The sequence below is a fragment of the Moschus berezovskii genome, chromosome 6 (assembly GCF_049115385.1).
Source record: "Moschus berezovskii isolate FMDL1 chromosome 6, NW_MosBer_1.0, whole genome shotgun sequence".
Taxonomy (NCBI): Eukaryota; Metazoa; Chordata; class Mammalia; order Artiodactyla; family Moschidae; genus Moschus; species Moschus berezovskii.
In genome coordinates this window covers 117,778,411-117,800,485 of record NC_142465.1, presented here as the reverse complement: position 1 = coordinate 117,800,485, position 22,075 = coordinate 117,778,411, and the positions used below count along the sequence as shown (strand labels likewise).

Genomic DNA, 22,075 nt, shown 5'->3' with positions numbered 1-22,075 from the left:
GTCCCCTTCTCCTCCCGTCTTCAATCTTTCCCAGCATCACTGTCTTTTCAAATGAGTCAGTTCTCTGCATCAGGTGGCCAAACGATTGGAGTTTCAGCTACAACATCAGTCCTTCCAATGAACACCCAGGACTGATCTCCTTTAGGATGGACTGGTTGGATCTCCTTGCAGTCCAAGGGACTCTCAAGAGTCTTCTCCAACACCAGTACTAAATATTCACAGTGAGGCCCTGCTGCCACTGCCTACCAACCACCCAAGTGTGCCTGTTCTGTGGCCTACCAGATGCAACTTCACATGTTAATTTATTTTGAAGCACAGTCTTCTCTGCATGAAGACTCCGGGAAATGACAGTTGGTGTGGGTGAGTCATGTGTGGCAGATTGAGGCTGAGCGGCCCTGCTGCAGACTGTATACAGCAGTCGGAACACTTTCGTTGTTCAGAGGGTTTTGTCCCCTCTTGCATGAAATAACCTGGGCAAACTCTGGGAGATGGTGAGGGACAGGATGGCCTGGTATGCTGCAGTCCACAGGGTCAAAGTGTCAGACAGGACTGAGTGACTGAACAAGAAGTACAGTATAAATTCAGTTTTATTTTTATTTTGTTTACTGGTATTTTTTCTTTATTGTGCAATAAACATTTTCAGGAGCAATAAACTTTTTGATATTTATTTTTATTTATTCATCTGTGTCATGTCTTAGTTGCGGCACCTTTTGCTGCAAGGACTCTAGTTATGATGCTCAGATGGACTTGCAGCACATGGGATCTAAGTTCCCCAGCCAGGGATCAAACCCGAGTCCTCTCCACTGCAAGGCGGATTCTTAACCACTGGACCACCAGGGAAGTCTCGATAAACTCTTTTTTAAGCCCATATTTAATTTAAAATTAAGTTCCAGTGACTTCCCTGGTGGTCCAGTGGCTAAGACTCTGCACTCCTAGTACAGGGGGCTAGGGTTTGATCCCTGATCCAAGAACTATTAAGTAGATTCCACATGCCACAACTAAAAAAAACTACAAAACAGATTCCACGTGCTGCAACTAACACCAGGCATAGCCAAATTAATTAACTAAACATTTAAAAATAATAATAAAAGTTCTGTATTTTCTCTTCTCAGGATTATGCAACTGAAACTTCTACAAAATATTTGTCAATGTTTACCTTTCACCATGGGGGCCAAAGAGGTATCTTTCACTGCAAATCAATCATTCAGAAGATTCACATGAACTTTAAAAGTCAGCTTAAGACTGCCTCAATATGAGTGAACACGTGAAGCTGCAGAAGTTAGCTGACATAATAGTCTATAAATTATGACTCTTCATTTAGATCAAACGATTTTTTCTTACATTTGTTTCACTCAGTTTTCTAATTCCAAGTTTTCTTGTGCTCCTTTCACTGTTAAAGTGCTGGCTCTCCTGGCTGAGAAATTATTTCATTGTGGATGCCGTACTGTACCAAAGTCATTAGTTGCTCCCATTTTTGGCTTCCAATTCATGCAATCAAAATTAAGCTTTTGGAAAGTTCATTCTCTCCAAGGTGCCAAACTAACATTATTGTGAATGCTACTCAGCTAAATTTAGTTTAACAGTTGAACACTGAAGGCGTTTTTTTTTTTTCTTTTTGCAATGGTAATATTCATATAAAGTTCAATAGGCACTGCATAGATGAACTAACATTCTTACTAAATTAAGAACACCAAGGGACTTTCCTGGTGGTCCAGTGGTTAAGAATCCATGCTTCCCCTGCAGGGTGCATGGGTTCAATCCCTGGCAGGGGAACTAAGATCCCAAATCCCCCACCATGACCAAAAATAAAATCCGAAAAACAAACCAAAAAACCCATGAAGCAGAAACACACCTGGAATTGGATGTGATTAATTATTACATCCAAACAAACTGTAATATTGTATCAGTCGAATTAGATATCATAGTTGTCAAAATTCACAAATATTTTTTCACACAGTGATGGAAGCGCAAAATTTTTGAGACATAGCTGATGTGAGACAGAAAAAGTGTTCCAGTATGGCTCTCCTGTGCTTAGTCGCTCAGTTGTGTCCAACTCTGTGACTCCAGACTGTAGCTCACCAGGCTCCTCTGTCTGCAGGGGTTCTCCAGGCAAGAATGCTGGAGTGGGTGGCCATGCCCTTCTCCAGGGGATCTTCCCAACCCAGGGATGGAACCCAGGTCTCCTGCACTGCAGGCGGATTTTTTTTACCGTCTGAGCCACCAGGGAAGCCCTCCAGTATAGCAGTAACATATTTTCCCCTATAACATGTTTCTCGACCATGTCAATGAAAAAAAGAAAGAAATGGAAATTTTTATTCTAGCCAAATATTATAATCTGGGAAGCAGTCTTTCAGAGAACTGTGAGGACTGTCTTGCCTGTTAAGAGTTCAAAAGCTCAGTATGGTAACTTGCTGAGACAGAGTGCTATACATTGGCCGTGGAGATAGTGGTGGTAGTGTAGTTGTTAAGTTGTGTTTGACTCTTTGTGACCCCACAGACTGTAGCCTGCCAGGCTCCTTTGTCCATGGGATTCCCCAGGCAAGAATACTGTAGTGGTTAGCCATTTCCTTTTCCAGGGATCTTCCCAAACCAGGTATCAAGCCTGGGTCTCCTGCACAGCAGTGGATTCTTTACTGACTGAGATACGGGTGTGTTTTAAGTTTCTGAGACAAAGTGCTATGGTTTAGTCACTAAGTCGTGTCTGACTCTTACAACCCCATGGACTGTAGACTGCCAGGCTCCTCTGTCCATGGGATTTTCCAGGCAAGAAAACTGGAGTGGGTTTCCATTTCCTTCTCCAAAAGTGCTATACATTAAATGATACATTATCAACAGTCTACACAATCCAGATCCACCTGTACAAGTAGTGGGTCATGGCTCCCTGTGGCCTCTCCTAAGGTTAAGAAGGAAGCTTATCTCCTAAGGAGTAGAGATCCTTGATAAGATTAGGAAGGTTACCTTCCAAGGAGGTTTGGTTAGTGCAGAGGTACAATTTACACTAAAATGGAGGGATTTTATGCTTAAGTTTCTGTCTTGCCATAAAATGTAAATTTTATTTCATCATCACCAACTGGAATTTGGAAGTTTGAGCTTTTGCACAACTTAAGTGTTCTAGTCCCACTGAACAAGTCCTCTAAATTGGTTTATTTTGTTCAAAATCTCCTTAAAATTTTTAATCAAGATATTCACCGACTGAAGCACACAAAAACTCTTTGCCTTTGCACTTTCCTGGAGAAGGAAATGGCAAACCACTCCAGTATTCTTGCCTGGAGTATCCCAGGGACAGAGGAGCCTGGTGGGCTGCCGTCTACCTGGTCGCACAGAGTCGGACACGACTGAAGCGACTTAGCAGCAGCAACAGCACTTTCCAGCAAACAACAATTACTGAAAAGTTGAAAAGGGGGAAACAATACAACATATTTCTAAGAAGGATTAAAAAAAAACTCCCAGTTTTATCCGAATAAATTCAAATTCTGAAACCAAATGTAAGGAAACAGGTCACTGCTTTGCTGCACCTAAAATCTGGTGGCGCATTCAAAAGAACGAGAGATTCTCGACCCCCCCGCCACCGTGGGTCTGAAAGTCCTCAAGGCCGGATCCGTACCGTTCGGGGAAGCTGCTCTGCCCCGCGGCAGTCTCTGAGCCTCCGTTTCCCCTTTCGGGGTAGTCTGGCGCCCCATCCGTTTCCGACCACAGCCTCACTTCCGGCACCCGCCCGGACAGCCTCTGGCTGAATGAGAAGACGCTGGCCCCACACCAGCCGCGCGTGCGCACACGCCGGCAGCCCCCAGAGCCACAAAGGCTCCGCCCCCGCGAGCTCACGCACGCGCACTTCTCTGGAGGCCCCACCCGACCCGGCTGCCCCGGCGGCCCTTCCGCCAGCCGGGCGCCTGGGCTTGTGGGAGGAGCTTGCGGGCCCCGACGGGCGGGGGCGGCGGGGGAACCCGGAGCGGGGCGGGGCTTGCGGGCCTCGGGGGGCGGGGCTTGCGGGCTGTGTACGGAGGGCCGGGCCCGCGGGCTCCGCGGCCGCGCTGGGCTTCTGCGCTGGCGGAGGCGCCATGCAGGCCGACCTGACGCCGGAGCGCAGCGGCCGGGTCCTGACGCCAGAGCCGGAGCCGGAGCCGGGCTCAGAGTCGGTCCTCGACCCCGAGCAGGATGCGCGGGCGGCCCTGGCCGAGTTCGCGGCGCTGCACGGCCCGGCGCTGCGTGCGTCGGGAGTCCCCGAGCGGTACTGGGGCCGCCTCCTGCACAAGCTGGAGCACGAGGTGCGGCTCGGGGCGCCGCGCGGGGAGGCCCGGGGAGCGGAGCGGGCCTGGGACGCCCCCGGGAGAGCCGGGGTGCGGGCCCTCGCGGCGCGCACGCAGCGGTCCCGAGCGCGCCGCCGGGGTGGGTGGCTCTGGACTTTTCTACCTGGGAGGGTGTGGTCAGCGGGCCGGCTCCGGGCCGAGAACTGCTGGGGTAGGGCGGCCAGGGGCGCCCCCGGAGGACGCAGAGGAGGAGGTGGTTGGGGGAGCACGCCGGAGGGAGCTGGCTGCGTGAAGATGAGAGGGAGCGCGCGTTCCTGAGCGGGCTTGGGTAAGCAGCGCACGGGGAGAGTCGGAGGCCGGCGTGGATGGACGGCGCAGGAGATGCACGGGGCCGGAGATTTGAGTATGGCTTGATGCCCAAACGCCTTAAACTTTAGCTTCCGTGGCGGTTTGGGGCCTAAGAGCGGCGGCCGGAACCTCTACCTGTGGCCCCGGTCTTGCCAGCACCTGGGGCTGGGCCAGGGCTGCGGCGAGAACTGGAACTAAAATGAACTTTGGCTCCCGTTGTGCGAGCCAGACCCTGGGCTGCGTTCTCCACAATCCGAGCCCAAAGCAGCCCTGTGAGGGTTAGGATCCATCATCCCTTTCCTACAGTTGAGAAGACTGAGGCTCGGGAAGAGGAAGTGATCCTCCTGAGGTCTGTCCGACCTCAGAACTAGAAGCTTTCTTCATAGAATTCTTTCGTGTTCCTTCATTTTATTTGAGCCCCAGGTCACCGTCATTTTGCAGATTAAGGAAAACTGAGGCTGTGGGAGGAAGAGACGGCATCTAAACAAAAATGAAAAGAGCTCGGAGACTACCCTGGCAGTCCAGACTCCACTCTTTCAGTGCAGGGGGCAGAAGTTAAATCCCACATGCCGCATGGCACGACCGAAAAATTTTTAAAAATTTTTTTAAAGAGCTCGGATGCTTCGAGGGTCTCCGTTATAGGGACAGCTCCTTTCTGCTGGCCTGTGCTCTAGCCCCTACCTCCAAAGGGTCTCCGAAGGGTCTCCCCAGGGTCCTAGCTGAGGTGTGAGCCCTGGGTTGTGGTGGTTTGCTCAGATGCTGAAGCCAGAGCACATTCATGGGCCCCTGTTGGGACCTTCTGAGCTATAGCCAGGCCTTTTCTGGGCTGCCTCCTGGATCAAGACAGACTGAGCCGTGCAATTGGGACCCCACAGGCTGCTAGGTGAACCCCACCCTCTTAGCCAGACTCTTGACATCTGACATGGTGGGGAGGTTGGACCAGGTACCTTCCTGTTCAAAACAAGGGTAAGTGCTATAAAAAAGATACTGTGTTACTGGCACCTGTCCTTTGTAACAGTGAATTTCTTTCCCCCTCAAGCCCCCCTCCATTTGCGAGCATTTCCCAAGCACTTGCCCTAGTCCCACGCCTCTGCTGGGCAAGAAGGGGACCGCGGCAGTTTGTTAGGATAAAATGGTCTTCTGGTGCTGGGTGAATGGATCACAAGATGGAAACACCCCAGCCCTGTCCCTGCCAGGCTCCGTGGGCAGTGAAGTCGCTCGTGCAAGTCACTTGCGCTGTGGGCAGTAAAGTCACTCATGTGCGTCACTTGCCCGTCTTGAGTCCAAGTCCAGGAAACATGGCCCCAGCTCCCACGGTCTTGGTGGAGTCTGGGTGCAGAGGTGAGCCTGGAGTGTAATGTCCCCTCCATCCTGGCTGTCGTTGCTCTGCTCAGGGGCACCCAGTACTTTTCCATGACCCTCCCTTGCTGGGGTGACGGGCAGACCTGTGAGTCAGCACTTTGCCAGACCCAAACCTTCAGCCCTCCTTCTGACGGACCTGCTGCTGGGAGCCCAGGTGTGGGGGAGGATGCTTGCTGGCACAACAGGCACCTGCTGACCGAGGAAGGGGGGCCCTTCCTGCCCCCCACTGGCTTGGAAACCGGGGGGCGTGTTTTGAAATAAATTTCAGGTCTTTCTGGAGGACAGGAACTTCCCAGCTGCAAAACCACTCCTCTCCCCTACCACAACAGGGGCTCCTCCTGCCCCTCTGTGAAGGGATGGTGTCACAGCTGGGAGAGGGCAAGCCCTACACTGCCCCCTCCCCCTTGTCAGGTTTGGGCATGGAGCAATGGAGATTTGGGGTTCTGGGTTGGACCCCAGCCTCTGGGCTGTTCTCTTCTAAACTCCAAACCAGAAAAAGAGTTGTAGCTTCCCCCACCTCCAGGCTTTCTGGGGGGTGGGGTGGGGTTCAAGACTCCATCCCAGAAAGTGCCCTAGCTCCCCTGGGATGCACCTGATCGGTTCCACAACCCTTCCTGCCCCAGCTACTCTGCCTGGTGTCCTCACACCACCACCTGGCGTTCACACGTTGAAATCGTCCCCTTCCTGGGACTTTCCTGGTGACCCAGTGTCTTAAGACTTCCTGCTCCCAATGCAGGGGGCCCAGGTTTGATCCCTGGTCAGAGAACTAGAGCGCACAGTCTGCAACTGTAAGATTCCGCATCAGAGAGCTGGAGCAGCCAAATCAGTTAATCTTCTGCTTCCTTCACAGCTCACTTCAGAGGACGGTGCTCCTGTAGGGGTTATCTGGGCCTCTCAGATGGCCCCTCTGGCTCTCTGTTGTCAGCTCCCAAAGCAAGGTCGTGCATCACTCATCCTCACCCCCAAGTGCCTGTCCTGCCCAGCACATCAGCGCTGCTCACGCCCAAGTGGATGGCTGGTTGCTATCTGCTGGGATGAGTGTGTCTCCAGTTTTTAGTGGAGTCATGGGAAATACTGGGGGCAGCTGGTCTTTGTTGAGTCCCTCTATGCGGGGATTCTCTGTGCGCCGTTTGATTTGATGTGTTGCTCTCAGTTCCCCTGGAAGGTGGCTGATGTCCCCTTCGCTGGTGAGAGACTAGGCTCAGAAGTGTCATGGTGGAAGTGCTTACAGAGCCCTTAGCTTCTATGCTGTCTGTGTGTGTTAATCAACTAATCATTCCAACGAGTCGCAGGTAGATCCTAATATTCCCATTGTATGGATGGAGAAACTGAGGCATGGAATGGTTCAGTGACATGCCGACTTGTGGCAGACATCGGGTCTTGAGTGTGGCCGTATGGGGACCAACTGGCTTGTTCCCTTTACCAGCTGCAAGTGGCTCGCGGTTGCCAGGGAAACTCAAGAAAACCCAGGCCCTTTCCTTTTGTCCCATCCTGGCCCAGGGCCCCAGGAGACCAGCCTCAGGCCATGCTTGGTGCAGACCTGGGCGGGTGTGGTTGCGGGGCGCTCTTGAGCTACCCCTCCCCGCCCTACGTTTCCTTCCGAATCTCCTCTGCGGCCCTGGCGTTGGGTTGGTGATTCTGGTGAGAACAAAGCTGAGCTGAAGTCCCTGGTCTGCCACGATCCTGCTTCTTCCAGGCATTGTGAGCAGAGCCGCCCCCTCAACCTTCTGGGCCACATTTTCCCTGTGAAGCAGGAGCCCAGACGGGCTGTCACTGGGAGGCGCACACGGGCGGTCCCTCCCCCAGGCACAGGTCCCGCAGGCTGGGGTGCCCCGCTAACAGCGCCAGTGTCGGTGGGGGAGGTGAGGACCTCGTTCCCACTAATTGGGAACCTGTCTCCTGGGTGTAAGATGGGCAGCTGGACCGTAAAGAGGCCCTGTCCTCCTCGGGGCTCAGTTCGTCCCCGAGACCAGGGCATGGCGGAAGGAACGGGGCAGGAGCGGGGTGTCCTGCCAACGTCCCCTGCCGCCTCTGGCCCCCAGGTTTTCGACGCTGGGGAGATGTTCGGAATCATGCAGGTGGAGGAAGCCGAAGAGGAGGAGAGTGAGGACGAGGCGGCCCAGGAAGCGCGCAAGAAGCCCAACCCTGGCGGCGAGCTCTGCTACAAGGTCATCGTCACCAACGAGAACGGGCTCCAGGCGGCCGACCCCAACAGGTGAGGAGCTGAGGGCCGGACCCTCTCACCCGTGCCGTGGCTCCCAAGGGGCCGCCCTGCTCCCTCTTGAAGGATGTCACCCCAGCCATCGCCCCCGGGAGGAGCAGTCCTCGCGGGCGCTCCTGCTCCTCCAGGCCAGGCCACTGGCCACTTAAGCCAGCCTGAGACGAGGTGCGCAGCGGCCGCCGTGTTCCAGCTGGACTTCAGGACCCTATTGGCCCTGACACTGACGACATTCCCGTGTTCGCCGTGTTTCCTACTGTTTGCAGAGCGGCCTCCCCCAGGTGCCTCTTAACCTGTCCCAGTGGTCCCACTGACCACATGTGGCGAAGTCCCATCTTGTTAGTGAGGACCCAGTGGGGACGGGCTCACCCAGGATCACACAGCTGGTTACAGGTGTGGGTGCCATCCCAGGACCGTCTTAACTCGTGAGCCTGGGCTTTTCCAGGGACCACCACCCCCGGGCCTCCCCGCTGGTCCTACTGAATCTGGTCTCTGGGTGGGAGCCATGGACTTCACATCAGTGAATGTGAGCAGCATGGCCTGGTTGATTCCTCGAGTGGGGACTCGGGGTGCGCCTGGGCCTTGCACGGGGCCCCAGGGTAGAAAGGCCAAGGCCAGGACTGGACCCCAGGCTTCCTGCCTCCCAGGGGCCAGAGGGACTGTCCTAAGCTAGGACAGGCGCAACTTTGTTGAAACCCTGGGCAGGGTTGGGGGGAGGAACTCACCAGCCCCTGCGGGTCCCTGGGCATCTGTGTCCGTATCTGTTCCTACTTTCCTAGCTCCTTCACTGGCCCCTGGTAGGGTGGGAGGGGCCACACACATAATTAGAGCAGCCGGGCACCACCACCCACGTGTTCTCTGACTCAGAAACTCATTAAGTTCAGTACGGCAGACCTGTGTGTGTGCCCACTGCGTTCCCACCTTTGCAAGGGGCTCCCTGCCTCCCTGCTCCCTCCACACACACCAGCAGGCAGGTCTGGGGACGGATGGGCATGGTGTCGAGGTTGGGAGCGCAGCTCCAGGCCCTGTCTGCCCTGGGACCTTTATGAGTCTCCCCCAGTGGCCAAGCCCAGCCTCCGTCCGCTCCTGCACCTGTCATGTCTGGCAGCCCCTGGGACGTCTGGCCAGGTCACCCCCAGGTGCTCCTGGCTCCATGCATGAGAGCAGGAGTAAGCCTTCGTTTGTTTCGGGATGTGCCAACAAAAAGTATGAGCACGGTGATTGGGCCCCCAACTCACCGCAGGACTGGAGTGCTTGCTGTTCTTTTGCTTTAGCCGGGTGGGGGTACCAGAGCTGCTTCCCCAGCAGGCAGAGCCCTGTGCATTGGGGAGTCCACGTCCAGCCAGGCTGGGGTGGTGTCGGGCAGCCTGGCTCGGGGCAGGCAGGGCCTCGGGCTTGCAGGGGAACTCCTCACCCTCCAGTGAGGTGGTGTGGGAGCCACGTAGCCAGCCCAGGAGACTGGCCTGGGTGGGCTTCCTGTCTGGACACGTGAGGACTCGAAGCCTCTCCCGCACAAGGCCTTGGCACCTCCTGAACAATGCCCAGAGGTCCCGGGTGAGTGCAGGTGAACTCTAAGTGGGGCTTCTTTGTGCATCTGCCTGCAGGTAGCAAGGTGGGGGGCATGGGCCCACTTTCCAGCAGCTCAGAATCCAGCCAAGGACACTTAATGTTCACTGTGATCACTTAATAGTCACTCAATGCAGGAGGGTCTGATGTAGGCGGCCGGCTGTTTGTTTCATTTGGTCCTCACGGCAGCCCTGTGACGGGGTGGGTAGGGATGTGTTGCCCTGTTCGAGAAACTGAAAGAGAAGTGGGAGTTTCCCAGGATGAAACAGTGGGCAGAGCCAGACCTCCACCCAGGCCTGGCACTGGGTCCAGGCCACAGCCCTGGCCTCTCTTCCTCGAGCGGCTATCCCTCCGCTGGCCCTCGCCCAGCCCCCCTTCTTGCCTTGCCCATGTGGTAGCCTCACCCACCCGCCGTGGCCTGTGCCCACAGCATCTTCCTCATCGACCATGCCTGGACGTGCCGTGTGACGCATGCCCGCCAGCAGCTGCAGCAGGTGCCAGGGCTCCTGCACCGCATGGCCAACCTGATGGGTGTTGAGTTCCACGGCGAGCTACCCAGCGCCGAGGCTGTGGACTTGGTGCTGGAGGAGATGTGGAAGTTCAACCAGACCTACCAGCTGGCCCACGGGGTGAGCGTGCAGCCGGGCCCCAGGGGAGGCAGATGGGCCTGTGCCACCCCGTGCTATCGGGGCTGGCGGGGGGCGGTCCCCTGACCCCACAAGTGAGCAGACTCCCCTTCCCGTGGCCAGTGGGAGCTGCCCTGTTCCCTGCCTCTTCATCGTTGGCCTGTTACTCTTTGCCCTGGGCCAGCCAGTGCCGGAGACCCAAGTATCCACGTGTTCTTGGACACAACCTTGTCCCAGACCCCTAGACATGATCCCAGTGACCTGGCTGTCTCTTTCCCAGTGCCTGCTGGTTCCAACACTCTATCTTAAATACCCTTAGTGATTTCTTCCTGCCTTCAGGGGTAGAGTCCAGTCCCTTCAGCATGCTCTGGGGCTTACCTCACTCCCCAGCACACCCCCAGACCCACCCTCATGCGCCAGCCCCCTACTTCTTTCAGCCTGGGAAAAGACAAAATTGTTTCTCGTAATCGCAGCTGTCACCTCCTCCAGGAAGCCTTCCCTGAAGTACCCATCCTCCCCCTTACACGCACACAAAACCAAGCACCCCCATGTGGCTGCCAGAAGGCTAAGTGCCTTCTTTACATGTATTTTTACCCCACCCATGATCACACAGCAGTCCCCTGTCCCGGCAGCCTTGTGTTCAGGGGGCTGGAGGCATGCCTAGTGGGTGTCCCAGGCCCTGAGAGGCGAGTGTAGGCGGGCTGGCGGCCAATGCTCGGGTCATGAACGCCGGGAAAGGTGCGGGAACCGGAGGACCCGTGAGTGAGGGTGACGTGTGCTCCACCCGCAGACGGCCGAGGAGAAGGTGCCCGTGTGGTACATCATGGACGAGTTCGGGTCGCGCATCCAGCACGCGGACGTGCCCAGCTTCGCCACTGCCCCCTTCTTCTACATGCCCCAGCAGGTGGCCTACACGCTGCTGTGGCCCTTGCGGGACCTGGACACGGGCGGTAAGTGGGGCCACGCCACTCCTCGAGGAAGGGCCGGCCGCGCTCCCACCGCCCCGCTGACACCCCGCGTGTCCTGGTGCAGAGGAGGTGACCCGGGACTTTGCCTACGGAGAGGCTGACCCGCTGATCCGGAGGTGCGTGCTGCTGCCCTGGGCCCCCACCGACCTGCTGGACCTCAGCTCCTCCACGCCCGAGCCGCCCGCCGAGCACTACCAGGTGTGACCTTGGCCCTGACCCCCTGGGCCTGTTGGCTTCTAGAATGTCCTCCGCCAGGTCACCAAACGTGGCGGAGCCGCAGCTGGCTGCTGTGGGAGGTAGAGAGGAGTCTGGGGGTGTCTGCGAGACAAGGGGCTCAGAGCTTGGCGAGCAAACATGAGCTGTGTGTGGCCACACTTCTTGGCGTCAGCTCAGAGCCCAGAGCCCGGGGTCCCGATGCTGGGAACCGTCCTTCCAGAGGGTGGGGTGGAACTGGTGGACGGGGTGGTGGGGGGCATGCAATACTGCTGCTCCTTATTACGGGGTCTGGGGTGGGGGCCGTGCAGCTGGGCTGTGAATCCTGGCTCGGGACCATTCCCTTGTCTCCTGACCCCTCCCTCACCAGGGGTGTGAGGACACTGTTTACATATTACACAGTGTGTTTCACGGCACACAGTAGGCCCACAAGTGGTAATGACGAGTATCGTAGCTGGGATGACAGTCTGTTGTCTGGGCCCCACCAGGACCAGGGGACCCACTCGCAGGGCCTGGCTGGTAGGCAGTTCGTGCAGGGCCTGGTCCACGGGGCAGGCCAGCATAGGGAGCCAGGGTTGGTGCAGCCAGGGGCGGGGCAGCAAGCGGAGCCTGTGGGAGCAGAACCAGGCAGAGATGAGCGGGAGTTAACCCCCCAGCCCCTCTCATCCCAGCCGCTGCTTCTCATCCACTCATCCCAGTCAGACACCAAGGGATGCATGAGCCTCTGCTTAGCACTTCATGGACGTGCTCAGCTGTAACCCTTGCAGTAGGACATCCAGTCCTGTTGTGTTGTTATTTAACAGGGGGTAAGGAAACTCACGCACAGAGAAATTAAGTGATTTGTCAAAGGCCACACGGCTGGCAGAAGAGCTGGAGTCCAAACCTGGAGGGTCCTAGTGACTTGTGGGCTGAGGCTCTAGCCTTTCCCCACCATGTTGACGTTTCTCTGCCCCCCATCAGTCCCTCAGACGCTCACCGAGTGCCCCAGAGGATTGTGAGAGGAGGAAACGAGGTAACCCCAAGTTAACAAGTGGCAGGGTGCCAGGTGTTAGCTGTCCTGTGATTCTCTGCCTGGGAGGCCTGGGCCAACACAGTGGGCCTGTTGGCACTTTTCCCTGTGAATTTGAGCCAATGGTGATTGAGCCCTGTCAGAAACTCAGTGATCGCCCTTCTCAATTCAGAGGTGTATTTCAGAGCCTCGTAGAGTGCCTGCACTTATTAAGCACTTGAATGAGTGCGTGAATGCAAAGGAGTGGTTGACGGGTGGCTTAGAGACAAAGACTCCCTGGTCTTGAGGTCGTTAAAGGAACAGGAATTGAAATCAGTAGTTTTGGGGGGTGTAGGGGAAATGCCCCCCACTGGCCCAAGAAGAAGAGAAGAATTCAGACACTGGTTTTCTTAAACATCCTGGTGATCTTTGGCCCATTTGGGTCAGGCCTGTGCTCTGGGCCCTGGCGTTGCCTGTATTAGTCAGCTAGTGCCGGATAACAGTTTGTTCCGAAACATAGCTACTCAGAACAGTAGACGTTTGTTCTGTTTTGCTTTCTGGCAGACGTTTATGTCTTGCTTTCTGTGGAAAGGAGGTGGGGAGCGGCTCAGCGGGGCATTTCTGGCCCCGGCTCTATTGTGAGCACAGTCAGGCTGTCGTCTGAGGCTTGGTTGGGCCGAGGACCAGCCCCCATGTGGCGCACTCAGGCCTGGGAAGGCGGCACTGGCTGTGGCTGGGGGCCTCTTGAGCGTCCTTGGGACATGGCGGCTGACTCTGTGGGAGGAAGTGATCGAAGAGGAGACAGGAGGAGGCCACTGGTCCTTTCACGAGCTTGCAGACTGCTTCTTGCTTCTTCCCGTGGGTTATAAACACGTCATTCAGCCCAGCCCACGCTCAAGGACAGATGTGTTATTAACTCTGCCTTTCGAAAGGATTGTCAGAAAGTGTGTGAACAGCTCTTATCCTCAGAGCTGCCCCCTCCTGGGACAGGCCCAGCACCTTCTGGGTAGCCTGTGACTTGGAAGAGGCGTTTAGACGCGACAGGAAGGTTGAGAGCAGTGTCTACACTGTTCTTTTGACACCTAACAGGCTGTTCGGGACCTGAGGGGCCTCGAGCCCCAGAATTCTTGGGGGGGAGTGGTCAGAGGGCTCCGGGCACCCCAGCACCCGAGAACGGCTCTACATGAGCCCAGGTGTGCCCCCCAGGATCACAGAAGCCTGGTGTGTAGTGGGGAGGAGGCCCTGTGCTCACTTGCTCCCTTTCTTGAAGGTCTGTTTCTACCTCCAGCATTTCCTTTCTAGGCCATACTGGAGGAGAACAAGGAGAAGCTGCCCCTGGCCATCAGCCCCTCGGGGTACCCCTGCGACCACGTCTTCAAGTGCGTAACCCACCCGCACCCCCAGACTGTGACGAGACTTCTCTCTGCCTTTCGTCACACACTCCCCAGACTCCTGGGACCTCCCCTGTGCAGGCTGCTGCCTCCGGGCAGCACAGCAGTGACGGGACCGCCAGGGGTGGGGTCTCAGGGTCACAGAGAGACGCCTGAGAAGGGAGGGTGAACCGGGAGCCAGCGCGGACAGGGCCAGTGGTACTGGGCACCCAGACTGCCAGGAGGGGTCGCTCCCAGCTGTCTGCATCTGTGGGCTGGCAGCTTCCATCAGGCCAGGTAGGCCTGCGAGCCCAGGTTCGAACAGGGTGAAAATAGACTGTCCATTTTACAGGTGAGGAAGTGGAGGTGCAGAGGGGGACCCCCCAGATAACAGCTGCCTTGGGGGCAGCTTGGCCTCCGTCTCCAGGGGGGTCCCCTCCTTCTGGCTGCCGAAACTTTCTCATTCTGTCTCTTCTCCCCAGGCCCTGGGGGTTTCCTCCCGTCTGGCCGTCCTCTCCTTCCCTGAGGCCACTGCCCAACACCCCTCCACTTCCTCTGGTCGGAGGCTGCACCAAGGCCCCGTAGCCTCGTCCCCAGCCATATCTGTGCCTGCCCCGGCCATGAGCTAGATATCTGCCTCGTGCTGGCCGCGCCTCTATCCCCACGCCTGGATCACTGTCCACGTGGGGTTCTGCCTCCCTCCCACCTTCACTCACAGCCCCGTCGCTTTCAAAGTGTGACCACATCTACCGCCCCTGGCACCCAGGCCCCCCGTCCTCTCCCCTGACCAGGGCCAGGGCTGGTGCCAGCGTGGATTGAGGCCTTCTCTGGGCTGCATGCTCACCTGCAAGCCCTGGGGCGCCGGCTCGCTTTTCTGAGGGCAGACCTCTGTAAGTGTATCTGCCCACCCTGTTTGCACGTGGGAGGAACGAGCCCAGGTTGGTGAAACACTGGGGTTGTCCTGTTTCATCCTCAGGATGAGCACGAGGAGGTGGGCCCTGGGGTCCCGTCTCACAAGTGGGGCCCCATTGCTGGGCAGACCACGCAGATGGCATGGTCTGGGCCCATCCGGCTGACCTCAGCCCCGCCCCCATCCCTGCAGGGTCTACACAGACATCCAGCAGGTGCTCAGCCACCTCACCCACCCGCGCTTCACCTTCACCCAGAGCGAGGCAGACGCCGACGTCCTCTACAACTTCTCGCACTTCAAGGACTACAGGTGAGGTGCCTCCCAGCCCAGGGGCCCGGCCCGCCCACCCCTAGGGGCCCCCGCCTCCCCTGACCTGAGGTGCCTGCCTGGGACCTGCAGGAGGCTGAGCCAGGAGAGGCCCAACGTGCTGCTGAACCAGTTCCCCTGCGAGAACTTGCTGACGGTGAAGGACTGCCTGGCCTCCATCGCGCGCCGGGCGGGTGGCCCCGAGGGCCCGGCCTGGCTGCCCCGCACCTTCAACCTGCGCACAGAGCTGCCCCAGTTCATCAGCTACTTCCAGCAGCGGGAGAGGCGGTGAGCTCCCCCGTGTGCCCCACTAGCTGAGACCCGCCCCCCACCACCAATGCCTGGCAGGCTCCTGCGGCCCCCATATCTGACCACCCCTGTCCCCCTCTGCCTGGCCTGCCCCATGGCTGAGCGCCTGCTGCGGGGCTCAATGGCCCTTCCTCCTGGAGGGCAGCTCCCTTGGCCTCAGCCAACTGCTGGCTCCCAAAGCCCAACCTCTGAGGTCTCCTCTGGGACCCCTCCCTCAGCCCCCTCTGCGGCCGCAGTCCTGGGGACACACAGCCTAGCCGACTTCTCTGCTCCCAGGGGCGAGGACAATCACTGGATCTGCAAGCCCTGGAACCTGGCCCGCAGCCTGGACACCCACATCACCAAGAACCTGCACAGCATCGTCCGGCACCGCGAGAGCTCCCCCAAGGTGGGGCCCTGGGGCACCAGCAGGTTTGGGGGGGAGACCTGCTCTCGAGGACCGGTGAGGGCAGGTACTGGTCGCAGCATCGTTGCTCAGCTGGGAGTAGTCACTGCTCGCTGCCCTTCCCCGCAGGGATGGAGCCCCCCCCAGGGGACCACCCACAGGAGGGAAGTGGCCAGGCCAGGGAGCCCCGCAGGGCCCTGGACAAAGGTGCTGAAGTGACAGGGGGCCAGCAGTAGGGGAAGTGAAGGACAGGTTTTGCTCCTGGACAGACAGAGGCCCGAGAGAGACAAGTCACCAGATGACTGCTAGGGAGGTTCCTAGCCCTGGGATGGGGAGCTGGTGGATTTATGGCTGAGAATTTGTTTCCAGATTTCAAAGCCTAAAAATCGGTGGCATCTTTTCTCTCAATTAGCAATGAGGAGAAAGAGCATGCTGCAGTTTAGACACAGGTGTGAAAAGACAGATGCAGAGTGCGGGGGGCAGGCGCCAAGTCAGGGCCCCCCCGGGGCCTGGGGTGGGGGTGGGGGTAGGCTCGAGAGCGAGCCTGCTCCTGCAGGTGTGACCGCGCTCGGGCATCCCCCAGGCGTGAACCACAGGCGGGGAGGCCGGGCCGCTCTGTCCTGGCCGCGGCGGGAGGCGCGCCCGCAAGCCTGCGCCCTTGTCCTCAGGTTGTGTCCAAGTACATCGAGAGTCCCGTCTTGTTCCTCCGGGAAGACGTGGGTAGGGTCAAGTTTGACATCCGCTACATCCTGCTGCTGCGGTCAGTGAAGCCCCTGAGGTTGTTCGTCTACGATGTGTTCTGGCTGCGGTTCTCCAACCGGTAATGAAGGCTGGGTGGCAGGTGGGCGGCTGGGCTGGGGATTGAGGGGGGCGCCTCTTTTACTCTGGATGAGAACGCCTGCACCGGGGCTCCTTCCCCTGCAGGGACCCCACTGAGCCCGTTTCTGGTAACCGGCAGTAACCTTCCCCAAGTTAACATTCTCTCGTGTGACAAGCCTCCACCCCTGCACACTCTGACAATGTGTAGGGGCTCTCTGGGGTCTAGTGGTGAGCGCATGGGGGCCGTGGGACCACCCTGCCCGCTCTCACCAGTGGAAGAGCGGATGCTCAATCAGGGGGCTCCGAGCGCCTGCCTGCCTACCCTGCTAGGACCAACCGCGCTTGGGACCCACTTGAGTGTCTGTCTGCTCGTCCCGCAGGCCCTTTGCCCTCAACGACCTGGACGACTACGAGAAGCATTTCACTGTCATGAACTATGACCCGGAAGTGGTGCTGAAGCAGGTGAGGCTTGGCGGGGCCTGGGGACCTGAGTCCCCATGGAGGCTGGCAGAGACGGGACCCCACGCCCGTCAGCGTGTCTTCCGGGCCTGCTGCGTACTGGTCCAGGGAGCTGCCCTTTGGGACCTGCGTCCCTTCCCACCGCTGCCCCCAGCGCTCAGAGGGGCACATGATGCTCAGCTCAGGTCGAGGTAACAGAGCCCTGAGGCTTCCCTGGTTCGTGTCGCACGGTGCCCAGGGCAGGTGGCTGCTGCTGGCCTGTGGCCCTGCCTGCACCCTCTGTCTTCCCCAGGCTGTCTGGGTGCCTCGAGCAACAGGGCGTGGGGGCAAAACTTCCTTAAGATGAGGGCATCAGCCCCCAGCTGGCCTGCGGAACACTGGGGTAGGTGAGGTAGGCTCCACTGGGCAGAGGCAGGGCCCAGCTCCCGGTGGCAAAAGAGAGCCCGGAGGGGTGCTGGTCCTGACTCTTCTGGGCAGACAGGAGGTGGGGCATAGCCGCTCTCCGGCCTGCTCCGTACCGCTGTGCTGTGGCCCTGCGGTCCCCACTTCCAGAAAGCAGCTGCTTCTGAGTGTGGGGCTGTTACTTCGCGGCACTTGGTGATGTCTTAGTAAATTGAACTCCATGTGTGTGAGTCACTTCATTGTGTTCCAGGCTTTGTGACACCCCCTCCCCACCCCGGCTCTCTCCATGGAATTCTCCAGGAGAGAATACTGGAGTGGGTTGCCACGATCCAGGAATCAAACCCAGGTCTCCTGTATCACAGGCAGATTCTTTACCTTCTGAGCCACCAGGGAAGCCCTGAGTTGCACTGAACACTTGCTGTTCCGTGTGTGAGATGTCCTCTGGGGGGCCCTGTGCTGCCAGAGGGGCCAGACCACGTGCCCACCCAGCAGGGCTGCTGCTGCGTGTCCCTCCTCTTGTCCAGGGCTGTGTTGGCCACTGGTCCCTAGGACCCAGAGCCCTGGGCTATAGCTGAGGTCGTTTCTGAGGCCTGAGCGCCTTCCCTCTGTGGAGCAGGCATTATTCTGAGGATCACATCTTCTCTGATGCCCACACATGGGGGACGCATGTCCAGCAGGGTGTGGACATTGGGCTTTCTTAGGGAGCCTGACCTGGTCCTCTCTGGGAGGAACCTGAGCTGATGACCAGCGTGCTCAGGTGTGTGCTGGGTGCAGTCTTGGCCTGAGAAGCCCTTGCTGTCTGCAGGCACTTTGAGCCATTGCTGAGCTCAGACAGGGGCCCTGCGGGGTCAGGTCCAAGTTGTGCCCAGGACCGTTCTGAGAGGGACATGGTGACCCGTCGGCCGGCCCTCTCAGCATTCACTGCCTCACTGGAACCTCACAGCCACCTGCAAAGCAGGTTTGCTGGGCAGAGAGCCCTGTCCCATTTTACAGATGGAAATACTGAGGCCTTGGAAAGTAAATATGTCCAGAGCTCAGCCCCCGTCTCCTGCCACCGGTCTGTGCTGGCAGGGGTGGAGCTGGAGAGGCTGTGGACGCCTTCCTGGGGCCCCAGCGAGTCTTTGCTCCGTGTGAAGGCAGGGCAGGCCAGGCCTCCGTCGTCCCTGCCCCGAGGAGCGCCAGGAGGAGCACGACGGGCCCTGTGTCTGTTGCAGGTACACTACAATGAGTTCATCCCAGAGTTTGAGAAACAGTACCCAGAATTCCCCTGGAAGAGCGTCCAGGTGAGTGCTGGCCGCGCTCGAGGGGCCAGGGCTTGCCTCGTGGGCAGCTTCAGGCACGTGGGGGCCCTCGCCTCCTGGTGGTCCGGCTCCTCCAGAGGGAGAGGGTATGGGCGAGACCCCCTCCTCCCCTCCAGCCCTAGCGGGGTGTCACGAGGGCTCCTTGGGGAGCGGAGGGGCTCTGCATCCCGGGAGTCGCATGCTTCGGGGGACACAGGCTGGTCCACGTCCTGGAGTGAGCGCCTCAGATGCTGCGCTCCCGGGCTTGGCACAGAAGGAGCTGTGGAAGCTCTTAAGGTGGGGACACAGGTCTGCAGGGAGTGGGTGCCAGGTGTGAGGGCAGCGAGAGTCAGGCAGAGGTGCTGCAGCCGCGTCGAGAAGGATGTCGGAGGAGGTGACGTGGCCACTTGGAGGCCAGGGCTCAGGGAGGGCTGCTCTGAGGGGCTGGTCCCAGCGTCAGCCCGCAGGCCCCCTGACCCTGTCTCCCCGTCCCCCGGCCCCCAGGCTGAAATATTCCAGGCCTTCACGGAGCTGTTCCAGGTGGCGTGTGCCAGGCCGCCCCCGCTGGGCCTCTGTGACTACCCCTCCTCCCGGGCCGTGTACGCCGTCGACCTCATGCTGAAGTGGGACAGCCATTCCGATGGTGAGGGGGCTCCCACACCCCGCCCCTGTTTCCCCAGAGCTGATCCTCCAGCCACCCCCCCCCCCGCCACGCCAGCCCCCCAGGGACAGAGAGAGGGCGCTGTTGTCTCGGCCTGGTCCATGCTGCCCCGTGTCCCCTTTCTCTGATTTGTCTGGAGATCTGGGTCAGAGGAGGCTGCAGGGAAGAGCACAAGGGGGAAAGGGAGGGTCCGCAGCCTGCAGGGAAGAGCACAAGGGGGAAAGGGAAGTGGGTGGCCGTGGCATGAGGAGAGAGCTGATGAGGAAAGGCGCTCTGCATGCGAGGAGAAGGGGCGCAGTGTCCCACTGAACCAGACATCTGAGCATGGTGTGGAGGCTCGTGGCACTCCCAGGGCTGCAGGCGGCCCCGGTCGTTCCCCTGCCAGAGCAGGCTTCAGGCCAGGGCCCCCCCGAGAAACTTCACGGTCCCCAGCACCCCAGTCCCAGGCCTCCCTCCTCGAAGTGAGACAGGTTGTGCTTCTGTGCCATCAGGGAAGCAAGTGATGCAGCCGCAGATCCTGGAGGTGAACTTCAACCCGGACTGTGAGCGAGCCTGCAGGTACCACCCGAGCTTCTTCAACGACATCTTCAGCACCCTGTTTCTGGACGAGCCTCACGGCTGCCCCGTCACCCGCCTCCTCTAGGCGCCCGCTGGCCCTCCTGCGGGTGCCTGTGGGCGGATTCCAGCCTCAGTTCTCGGAGCTGCTTCTGCAAAGTGCCCCCCACCGTGAGCCACCGTCCCAGCCCCACCGCGGGGCCCGGGGCCCCTCCACTCGGCCGGTCCCCGGGGTTGAGTGCCAGGCCCCAGTCCACACACCCCTCTCCAGCATCTGTGCAGTGGTCGGTATCCGCTCAGCCACGGGCTTTATCCCACAGAGCTTGGTCCCCGGCGTGCTGTGCTTCCAGAGGTGTTCGTGAAAGGGGTTCCGGGGAGCACAGCAAGGTGTTCTCAGGAAGGAGGTTCCCCAGGAGCACTAGTGGGAACCCAGATGCTAACAGGCCAGACTGGCTGTTCCCACGCTCCACCCCAGACTCTGGGACAGGTGTCCCGAGATCACCCCACGGAGCTGACTTCTCAGAGCCAAACTTCTCGCCCCCAGAGTCGAACCTTCACCAGCAAAACCTCCCTTGAGGCTCCAGGGCGGGAGGCCACTGCCCTTGGCTGCTGTTGCCTTTCCATCCGGCCCCATGGACAGCCCGCAGTGTGGTGCCAGGTCTTCCCAGCCCACTGAGCCCCGCAGGGGTCCTCATCTCATCTGAGGTTGGCTGGGACACTAGTGAGGGGTCTCGGGGACAGGTGGACCGCAGAAAACCAGGCGGTGGATGGCTGAGAAAGACAATTCCAGGGAGAACTTTCTGTTAGAGGCCGCCTTCCACCAGCCAGAGTCAAAAAGTGGGATTTTTGTTACTTTTTCATTTATGGGAAGAAAACGCAGAATTCTCGTTCTTATGTTTCTGGAATTTTGAGTCCGTTTGCAGCATAGTTTGTATAGCCACAGTGTACCCAGGCCCAGCTCACCAGATGGTGGGTCCGACTTCTGTAGGAGAGCTGCCTGCAGAGCTTTCTTGTGTGTGTGTGTTGCGGGGGGTTGGGGTGCTTGTTTCACTCTGAAGCCAAGAGTGATCCTTGTAGCAAAACTGGACTTGACTGTACTGCCCGCCTCTGTGTCTGCTGGGGCGTGTCTGTCTATCCTGTCTGTTACCCACAAGTTCAGCCTGTGTCCTGGGGAAGCACCCCTCCCTCCAGCCGAGCAGAGGTTAGAGAGCAGGATGCCTCCTCTCTGGTTTTCCCCGCAGAGAGCTGCTGTGTCCTGTCCCTTCCTGACTCGATTTGTACTGCAGTAAAGTCCGCCTTCTGTACCTCTGCCTCCCTTTTCTCTTCGGGACCCTGGAGCCACAGGCCTGCCTGATGTGTTGGTTGTTTTCCGCTGGTTGTCAAAACCAGAGTACCAAGATGAGGGCTTTGAGAAGGGGCTTCCCAGGTGACGCAGTGGTGAAGAGTTCCCTGCCAGTGCAGGAGGCACAGGATCGATCCCTGGATCAGGAAGATCCCCTGGAGGAGGAACTGGCACCATTCTTGCCTGGGAAATCCCGTGGACAGAGCTGGGGGTCACGAGAGTCGGACATGATTGAGCACGTACAAACATCCTTTGAAAAACAGAAGTAATGAGGTGGTGTTTAGGTCTCCAAGTCCCTGTCAGTCTGTTTGGGTTTGGGTGTTTCAAACAACTGAAATCTCGTCTTGGTTCTGGAGGTTGGGGTGGCCTCAGGTCAAGGGGAAAATGGTGTCTGAGGTGGAACCCTCTTCCTGACTCGGTCAGCTGTCTTCTCACTGTGTCCTCATGTGATGGATGAGGGAGGTTTCTGGGGTCTCTTAAAAGTGCTCTAATCCCATTCGTGGGGGCCCCACCTTCATGACCTAGTCACCTCCCAAAGGCCCCACCAGCCAACCTCTCACTGGGGGTTAGGATTTCACCATGAATTGGAGAGTATATAAATATTGAGGCTGTAGCAGTTCCTGACCGAAAGCTTGATTTCCTAGTAGTTCAGTTGCTAAGTCGTGTCCAACATGGACTCCAGCACACCAGGCTCCCCTGTCCTTTGTTATCTCCCAGAGTTTGCTCAAATTCACATCCGTT

At 58.4% G+C, this 22,075-nt stretch overlaps 1 protein-coding gene across 1 annotated transcript; it reads left to right on the top strand.

Annotated features, from left to right (window-relative positions):
* The first annotated feature begins 3,986 nt into the window (after positions 1-3,986).
* Positions 3,987-21,296, top strand: TTLL12 (tubulin tyrosine ligase like 12). The gene is made up of 14 exons (XM_055395021.2): positions 3,987-4,265; positions 8,000-8,172; positions 10,172-10,370; positions 11,158-11,317; positions 11,400-11,533; positions 13,839-13,915; positions 15,009-15,125; positions 15,216-15,410; positions 15,708-15,819; positions 16,485-16,636; positions 17,016-17,097; positions 18,711-18,779; positions 19,281-19,419; positions 19,929-21,296. Exons 1-14 carry the CDS (start codon positions 4,059-4,061, stop codon positions 20,078-20,080), a joined length of 1,968 nt encoding a protein of 655 aa, XP_055250996.1. The 5' UTR covers positions 3,987-4,058; the 3' UTR covers positions 20,081-21,296.
* Positions 21,297-22,075: the final 779 nt, after the last annotated feature.

Excerpts from the sequence above, each read along its gene's own strand:
- TTLL12 (XM_055395021.2), top strand. The coding sequence starts at position 4,059 with ATGCAGGCCGACCTGACGCCGGAGCGCAGCGGCCGGGTCCTGACGCCA. Across the intron at positions 10,371-11,157 it reads CCTACCAGCTGGCCCACGGG|ACGGCCGAGGAGAAGGTGCC; the intron begins GTGAGCGTGCAG and ends CTCCACCCGCAG. Across the intron at positions 16,637-17,015 it reads TGGCTGCGGTTCTCCAACCG|GCCCTTTGCCCTCAACGACC; the intron begins GTAATGAAGGCT and ends CTCGTCCCGCAG.